Raw genomic sequence first — 9,276 nt, 5'->3', positions numbered from 1 at the left:
TGTGACGCAGTGCTGTGGACGCAGATGTGTTCAGGGTTCAACACATGTAACATCACCGGCTCTCTGTGCGTATCAGGCTTTATTTTCATCTTTATACTGTGCGCGGACCTGGCCGAAACCGAGACCGTCACTTTCCCAACAACTCCTCGGAGAACACCGTCTCAGGAGCTGCGTGCCTCTGATGAGGCTAACGGTTATTAGCATAGCTAGCATAGCTGGTGAACTTTAACCATCGCTGCTCAAAGGTCCAACTTTATCCGGTTCCAGCAAAGCTAACCAGGCGAGTGAAGCTAACGTCGTAGCTAAACACAGGGACGGGTAAGATTTCAGCTTCGGCTAGCTGTCAAAGCGGAGCGTTAGCCAGCAGAGTAGTCCCGGCTGGTTAGCCGGTCTGACTTCCTTGTGTCGTTCGAGGTCATTCTGTAGCGTAGATAGCCAGCTGTTGTCGGGATACCAGCCATGAAGAGCCTCCCGTACTTCTGCCGGGGAGAGGTCATTCGAGGCTTTGGGAGAGGAAGCAAAGAACTCGGCATTCCCACAGGTGAGCTGATTATTCCTCTGTTTGGGCTTTTCCTGCAAGCTAACGTTCAGTCTAGTCTACGTAGGTGACGTTAAGTCGGTCTGAACAGATTATATCACACCGCGGAGCCAGAGACCCAGAGTGACCTTACACCGAACATCGACGGTGTTCGGTTGTTCATTACGTCTGAGGTGATTTGATAGATCCTTGATGTCGGTTCGTACCGGCTTCCTGCCCTTTTACTGACTTCTGCTCTGCTGCACTGATGACGACAGCTTTTTACGCAACCAGCTGTCGGTGTGTTAGCGGCGGTAAATGTGAGTTGAATAACCGAACCTGATGATGAAAGCGCCGGTTTTTACCGAAATAGTGTTACGTAATCATGTCTGTTTCCAGAAGTGTGTAGTACTGTCGATCTAGGGCTGATCGATAAGGCAGCAGAAAAAAATCATAATAAAGTACCTAATTTCAGCCTATTAAGAGCCTGTTCTTAATTAATGCTAGGAGAAAATTGGTATAACAATTATTATTGCACTACTATTATTATTTATAAGTGCAGAGGTTGTAATTTTAATGCTGACACAACAATGGAAAAATACACAAATTAATTTACACAGGTAAATAACAATAATGATGATGATGATGATAATAATCAAATCATCAAATCAAATGTTATTTATGTAGCACTTTTCATGTACGACATGACAACACAACAACAACACAAAGTGCTTTACAGCATTTAAAAACATCATTAAAAACATTACAACATGTAAGAATATTATAATAAATAATAATAATAATAATAAATAAGGATAAAGGAAGGATCTGGCATTTCTACACATTAAATAAGTAAAGGTAGTGAACCCTCACAAGGGCAAAGTCACAGCACCGACTTTGCAGTAGTCACCCTTTTGTTTGTTTATGTGTTACCTATGTTTAATCAAGAGAGAATTTTTAATAACTTGTCTTTCACTGTTGATAACTAATCAGATAATGCTGTGGGTGGGACATCGCTTGAGTGATTACACACATTAACACTTTAGGTGGACGCCTTTTAGTCAACGCACTTAAGTTTGTTAAAAAAAAAAGAAAAAAGAAGAAGAAATATATATAAAACTAATAAAAGCTTTTACAAATGAGTTTAGCATGTTTTAAAATAAATAATTTACAATAAAAGGGTTTGTGAAGATATTTCTAGCCTTCATTATCCTATCAGGCAGATGATGCATAAATAATGTTCTCTTCTTTGAAGTGCCGTTGAGCTCGTCTCCAACTTCTTTCATAGTAACCCTTTTCCTTCATCCTTCTTCTGGCTCCTTCCTCTGATCTTTAGCCAACTTCCCAGACTCAGTGGTGGACCATCTTCCAGCCGATATCAGCACAGGGATCTACTATGGCTGGGCCTGCGTTGGGAACAGCGATGTGTACAAAATGGTGATGAGCATCGGCTGGAACCCTTACTACAAAAATACCAAGAAATCCATGGTAAGTGTTGCCTGGTGTTCTACTCAGAAAGCAGAAGAATTGTTGACATTTTAAATGTCAAACAGTCTTTTATGAAGCAAGATTTCAAGCCAGTGACGGTCTGGTCACAAGTTAAATTCTTTCTCCACAGCTTTGGCTTGAACATCAGATTTTCCACAGTGGAACATTTGAACCAAAGACGAGAGCTGCTCATTGAGCTTGTGTTATGTTCGATTGGACATTTGAATGTATTTGTTGGTGTACTGACTTTAACCTTGGTGCTGGATGTCACACTGAACTGAGCTCTTTTTGCACCGGTTCTCTAGAGTTAAACAGGACCAAATTAAATGAAGTCATTTTAATTTGCTGTGAGTCTTGTGGAAAAACTCTACAGTATTCTAAAATTCTGTTCATTTGATGAAGGCTTTGGCAAAACTGTTGAGAATGCCATTTTTAGTTTTTTTTTTTGCATCTGATGAGAACTTTTGGGCCATCAGAGGGTGTCCTGAACTCGAAAAATCCTTTCCACTGTTCATATTTTGGTCCTATTTTTAAATTGTTGAAGTAATGTTGCAAAATGTACTCACACTCTATACGCTGGCATTTTTTAGCACAAGTTAGCAACTTGTTGATTTCAATATATCTATATATAGATCTAATATATTCTGGTTTGATAGCACAAGTACAATGCAGTCAACTTTGGAATTTGCCATTTAAATGTGAAAATAACCATGATTTAATTATTATTTTTTGCTCCAGGAGACCCATGTGATTCACACGTTTAAAGAAGACTTTTATGGGGAAATCCTCAGTGTTGTCATGGTGGGCTACATCCGTCCAGAGAGAACCTACGACTCACTTGGTACAGCTTTCTCTCACAGACACATTTTAGCACATAATCTTCATATCAAAACCAATGATTCAGTAGTACTTAGTTTTTTTTCTTGTTCCTACACACACATCCTCCTTTTTTCACCTCCGTCTTGCACGTACTCTGACTTTACTCACTTCTTTTCTACACATCTTTGTCTCTGTACAAACAGAAGCCCTCATCGCGGCAATCAACAGTGACATCGAGGAGGCCAAGGTGAAGCTGGAGCTCCCAGAGCATCTCAAACTGAAAGACGACAACTTCTTCACCAGCACGGCCAGCTCGTCTTCAGTCTTGCCCTCCACCACTGCATCCACGTCACAGACTATTATGAACGGTCACTGACAGCTGGCTGGGACAGCAGCACTCGGTGCATACGCTCACAGACCAGAGCAACACAGAGGTTTCTATGTACATACAGGTTTGTGTAAATGCACAGCCTCATTCTGACGTCTCTCTCAACTGTCGCTATAACTGCACATGGACATAATCATAAACAATTATTTTTGTTGCATTTTTCTTTTACGTTGTCAGTGTTTCTGCGTTAAGGCACTGTTTTGCTTTCTGTATGGGTTTTGTTGCAGCCAATCACTGAATATGTTTATTTGTATGTGTTCACACCAGATTGCCTCTTTGGGTCACACTGGTCTTGCTGTATATTTGGATTCTTTTATGAGAGAAAGCACTGAAAAAAAAACTCTTCATCTTGAGATGGGAGTGACCACAAATACAGGCAGTTTTGTAAGAAGCTGTATAAAAAAAAATCAACAAAGGAAGACCATAAACTCAATCCCATTAAAAAAATAAAACATTAAAGTAAAAACTTTGCCAGGTTAGTAATATTTGACTTATTTAAGTTTGTTGTGTTTAGGTTTGTTTCTGCCTCCATTGGCTAAGGAGGAGGTTTGGGCATTATTATTATTTGTCACACAGTTTGACAACATTATGCAACAGTGGGGCTAAATGCAAGGCATCTGTGGAAACCATGGTTAAATTCTGAAATTATGTTCATTTAATGGAACTCTTCTCCCTCTTCAGAAAGTCTTTCCCTTTCATTGTGAACAATCCTTGTTTATCACTGCCCTAAATTGTATGAAACCTCTGCAGTGGAACAGAGATTGGATTTGGTTTCACGCATTTGCTTTTTTTTTTTTTTTTTTAAACAGTTAATGTTTTATACACAGGAATTACTTTATAACCTCCAGCATGGTTATTGGTTCAATGAACTGTGTACAAAAAGATCTTTGAAGCATGGGCCTTTAAATGATTTCACCGTATTCATCCTCTGTTTTCCTATTATCAGCCTCGTGAATCAATAGAGAATTGTAGATAATCTTAAGGACACTACTGCAGAATTAGAGACTAAGTTCTTATGCACATTGGATAAGTTTTAGTTTTTTCTCTGCACCTTGCCAGTCTCTACGGGTTTGTTACAGATAGTAAAGCATTAATAGGTGAATTGAAGAACAACAAAAACTCACAGCTCGTGTTATGTTCTCCTGTATTTGCAGACGGCAGCAATCTTTGAAGTGTGTGAACATTAATTTCTATCATTAAGATGTGAAAGAGCAGGAAAAAAATCTACAATACACACTCATATTCCTAAAATCTATATACGTATATTTTTTTTCCTTTCATGGGATCTCTCAAAAATTTTGCAAATATATTCCAAAACTGTTGACGAATCTCTGAAGGAGGAGTGTCTCTCCATAGTGTGTGTGTGTGTGTGTGTGTGTGTGCCTGTTACGCTTTTACAAGAAAAATGACATGAAACATAAACCTACAAGTGTCTGCAACTATTTGAACCGCTGTAAAAATAATTTTAAATGAAGAAATATGTAACTATAGCTATTTGAATTTAAATTTTAGACCTGTATTGTATAATATTTAGTTTGTTAAAGTGCTATTTAGGGAGCAAAAGATATGACTGCATTTTATGAGTGCTCACAGTTATCATGCAGCAGTAGCTATGATCCATTCACAAGAAGCACTTACCTGTTTATTGCCTGTTCCTTTGCATTCTCAGTCTGGTAGTTTTTTGTGTATTTTGATTTCATCAGTTACTTTGCTACCAGGGACTGAAGTAACTAAAATGTGCTGCTTCGTCAAACCTGTCAAAGATTTTAAGAGGGAATTGTCTTTACAGTTTTAACCACACTGTATCCTGTTGTAGGCTTAAGTGTATTCCAGTCTCGTTTGTTGCAGTTATTTATTCTAGTTTACAGAGGGACCAGGGTTACAGCATGTAGGGGGTAAAGGTTCAACGCTTCTTTTATGTTTTCATTTATGTGTTTTATATAATTTAAACCAAATAAATGATTTGATCAAAAAACACTTGAGATAGTTTTCTTTTTTAAGACTTTGACATATAAAATCAGACAATACAAAAATGACTTTGACCTCCAACATTTCCCTAAACTTGGCTGCATTTATTTTACCCTCTACCTTTACAAGTCTTCCAGAGCATCCTGCCCAGAAGCAACCACACATCATGATGCTACCACCACCGTGCTTTATGGTGGAAACGATGTGGTTGTGATGTGCCTGTTTAGTGTTCAGCAAACATAGTGTCTAGTCTGACGGACAAAAAGTTTGGGCTCCTCTGGCCAAAAAAACCTTCATCCAGTTGATTGCAGACTTTCACCAAGGCCTTTGGGTAAACTATAACCATGACTGAATATGAGCTTCTTTGTCAAACCCCCAAGAAAGGTTTGACTGATGAAGATCCCTGTAGCAATTATTGTTTACACACTCTCTCCTTTTTGAGCCACTGAAGTTTGTAACTCCTTCAGAGGAGTCTTAGGTGTCTTGGTTGCCTCCCTTTCTCATCTCTGTCTTGTTTGCTCACTCAGTTTCTGAGGTTCTGCTCTGTGATGATTTACGTAGGTGCCATATTCCTTCCATTTCATAATGATGGATTTAACTCTACTCCGACTTAGATATTTCTTGTATCCTGACTTCTGCTTTTCAGAAACTTTTTCACAGAGTTGCTTAAAGTTTTTTTTTTTGTTTTTTGGAGGGTTTTTGCCTTCATTGTGTAGCTAAAGCTAGGAGTAGGGACTTACCAGTGGCTGAACCTTCTAGATTCAGGTGTCTTTATATTACAGTCACTTGACACATATTTACTTGGACTTGTGTTGAATTAGGTGAGTCACTTGAAAGGGAGGGAAAACCTGTACAATCACTTATTTTATATTTTTTAATGAATTTACGCTACTTTGTTTCAATCTGTTTTCACTTTGACATAAAAGAATCTTCCTGTTAAAATCTCAAATTGAACACGATTCAATGCTAAAAAGCCACAAAAAGGGAAAACTTCTACGGTGGTTGAATTTTTTTTTTTTACAACCTAAACACACCAAATTCAGTGTGAACATGCCCCTCAGCTCAGCAGTCATATGCATGGTCATTCACGCTTGCAGCACACATTAAAATTCAGTTTTATTAGGAAACAGTCACCCACAGCACATTTTACATCAACCATGTGCAGAAAAAAGTAATTATTTGCATCTGCACACTTTCCAGTGGTTGTGAAGCAGATTTGTTAGCATCTCAGGGAGACAATACAAGATAGACGTGGAGTCAAAACATTTCACAAGAGCTAAAAGAAAACCATTTTATGGGAAAGTTGCTTCACCTGCAGTTCTCTGTTTAAAGAGGATGTCTGTACAGATGCACAGAGGAACAACATTTCTCTGTAGACTAAACAAGAAGAAAACCGACTGCGTGAGCTCATTCTATGTAAATCTCCTTGAAAAGATCCAGAGTGTACCAGAGTTACAGATCAGACTGTGCTTTAGAAGGAATTTTGCCTTGAATTTTCAGGGAACTCCTCCCGTGTGACCCACAGTCCAGTTAAACAAAGAAACAGCAGTACAAAACGGTAACATTACAACAACGATTACCAAACGTTTCACACCACATGATGCAGAACCAGAGGGAGTGTATTACGTAAGCGCTCATCAAAGTTATATTAATGCAAACTCCTGCAAAGATTAATGTATTGTTGCATCTTTTTTTCTAAATTCTATCATCAGACAATAATCACTGAATCATTTTATGCCGTAAACATTTTTCTTCGAATGAAATTATTTTTTCTAGGAAAAGTAAACAAACTCTTGAAAATTAATATGATTGTCACACACATGAACCACATTAATGCCCTGAGGTTTGTGACCAAAAAAAGAAACATACGTCCTACAGCATGTCTATGAGACAGGTCCAGTCAATGGACTCGGCTGCATATTCCAACAGTAAAGCAATTTTTCTTAATTTTAAGGCAGAGGGCATAACCAGAGGTAAGTTTATGTCTCAGATCACATTCACAGTGATTGATTAGCAAATTGAATGCAGCTGACTGAGTATCTTATACTGACACCAGGAATCGACTGTATATCTCTAAGCTACTTCTCAAAACCAAACCTTGCGATGATTTCCAAATAAAACAAGCCAGACACGGCCTCTGTAGAAAGAGCTAGAGAAGCACTTTCAGTGAAAATGTTGATTAGGCCAAGATAATGAGGTTTCAAAATGTAAAGCACAAAATGTTGTTTTTGTTATACCCATAACTCCTCTCAGTATATATTGAATGTACAATAAGAATCAATATGTTACCCTGCTCTAACTACTAAATATACCAACATATTCTGTTTTTGTTAACAAAAACAAGAAACACATTTCACAACATAGACTAATATGAAAGGAGGAACCACTCATGTCTGTTTCTTTTCAGCTATATGAGTAGCTCTCATCATCGTACTCTAGCTCAATGTCATCTTCATCCAAGAGTCCGTACTTGAACCTCCGATACACCGTTCCATCTTGTCCCATGTACACGATATCCTCACCGTCATCTTCTTCTTCATCGTCTTCGCAACCAATGATTCTGTCGCTGTACTCCCCGAATGAAGTGGTGGTGGGTTGGGATGCAACACCTCCATTGGTGCTCAGTTGCTCATAGCCTCCAGCTTTGGTTTTGGGTGCGATGCCGGCTGATTTAGATCGAGTGCTGAGGAAGACGAAGATCCCCGTGCCCACAACGAGGATGATCAGAACACCAGCAGTGGTAAAGAGTCGGGCTGTGCTGCCTTCAGCCTCGTCTGTTGCCTTCATCACATAGTTGACACCCAGGATGCACCTGGCTGTAAAGAAGGAGAAGGAGCAGACTATTAGGGTGCATCTCACAAATGTAATGTTTGTTTCTGGTGAATCCCTGCTTGGGATGAATGTTTCAATGAGATGTTGTCTTGTCTGTGGTGCTGCAAGTGAAGAAAGTTTGAAAAATGTCTTGTGATTTAGCTAAAATACTGAAAACACCCATTTGGCAGCAAGAAGAAACTCGTGTCTAATCTGTGGGAAACCCATCAATTAGGTGAATTATACAGGACACCCTCAACAGATAGATGATGCCCTGAAAGAAGACTGGTGACTCATGCACACACAAACACTGTTTTCCACAAATACAGTATCTGTTCACAAACTTTGCATTGACACAATGATGCAAGAGGCCAAAGGAAAATGTGTGTGTTTTGCTGGAAGTTTGTGTTTACTTATTGATGACTCGCAGTTACAGCACTCCCTGGGTATCAGCTTGTCATCGTGGCGCGACTCATTCCCACAGCAGCTCAAGCAGCGACCATCATCAGTAACGGACGGGAGTGTGTGGCACGCGGTGCAGTTCCACAAGCTGGGACCTCGGCAGCTCAGGCAAGACGGGTCGCATGCCTTGCAGTTTGGTTTGCCGCTCTTTGACCCAGAGTCCTGGAGCGATGAAATGTTACACAGCAGACTGAGTGCTACTTTCACACGTTTGCTCTTCGTATACTTCTCCATAACTTACAGAGTAGCCGTACTGCAGCCATAATATGTTATTCATCTTTTCATGAGGCAAATTTTAAAAGCACAGTTGAGTTTACACAAATTCGTTGTCACCTGTGGAGCAGCGTAGAAGCCCACCACACACGGGTTGTTACAGATGCCGTTTGAAAAAGTGAATCCATCATAACAGGATTTGCAGTACAGAGTGCCTTCATCTGAAAGCAGAGAGAAGTCACACAGTAGGAAGCATCAAGTCTAATCACATGGCTGGACTAGATTTTCTGAGTAAAAAGCACATCAAGAAGCACAGAAGAAATATATATCATGGGTTGGGGGTTGAGGGGGTGATATAACATTATGATGACATTTATTGTAAGTGCATAGAGACAGTCACTTATCCGACAATGCAAGGTGATTGCCCCAGAAATACTACTTTAATTTACTTAGTTTTCAAAAATGTATCACTACAAAAAACTATTATGAGAACGGGTATTCTTTATTGTCATAGTTTAAGAAATAGTGAAGAAAGGCTCAGCTACAGAATGATCGTCCCCGATCTTATTTGGCCTTAATATTACAATATAGTTCAGTGCCTGCTCTCAGC

The 9,276-nt window shown here is 39.4% G+C and overlaps 1 protein-coding gene across 1 annotated transcript; it reads left to right on the top strand.

The window, feature by feature from the left end:
- rfk (riboflavin kinase) lies at positions 1–5,189 on the top strand. Its single transcript, XM_008294440.1, has 4 exons — positions 1–541; positions 1,854–2,005; positions 2,744–2,846; positions 3,028–5,189. The coding sequence occupies exons 1-4, from the start codon at positions 460–462 to the stop codon at positions 3,198–3,200; spliced, it is 510 nt and encodes a 169-aa protein (XP_008292662.1). The 5' UTR covers positions 1–459; the 3' UTR covers positions 3,201–5,189.
- The last annotated feature ends 4,087 nt before the right edge of the window (positions 5,190–9,276 follow it).

The sequence above is a fragment of the Stegastes partitus genome, unplaced genomic scaffold (assembly GCF_000690725.1).
Source record: "Stegastes partitus isolate 25-593 unplaced genomic scaffold, Stegastes_partitus-1.0.2 Scaffold963, whole genome shotgun sequence".
Taxonomy (NCBI): Eukaryota; Metazoa; Chordata; class Actinopteri; family Pomacentridae; genus Stegastes; species Stegastes partitus.
This window is presented reverse-complemented; position numbering and strand designations above follow the sequence as displayed.

Bases quoted from the DNA above. Each gene is read 5' to 3' on its own strand.
- rfk (XM_008294440.1), top strand. From the start codon at position 460: ATGAAGAGCCTCCCGTACTTCTGCCGGGGAGAGGTCATTCGAGGCTTT. The intron at 542-1,853 runs GTGAGCTGATTA...TCTGATCTTTAG, and splicing joins AGAACTCGGCATTCCCACAG to CCAACTTCCCAGACTCAGTG. The intron at 2,006-2,743 runs GTAAGTGTTGCC...TTTTTGCTCCAG, and splicing joins AAAATACCAAGAAATCCATG to GAGACCCATGTGATTCACAC.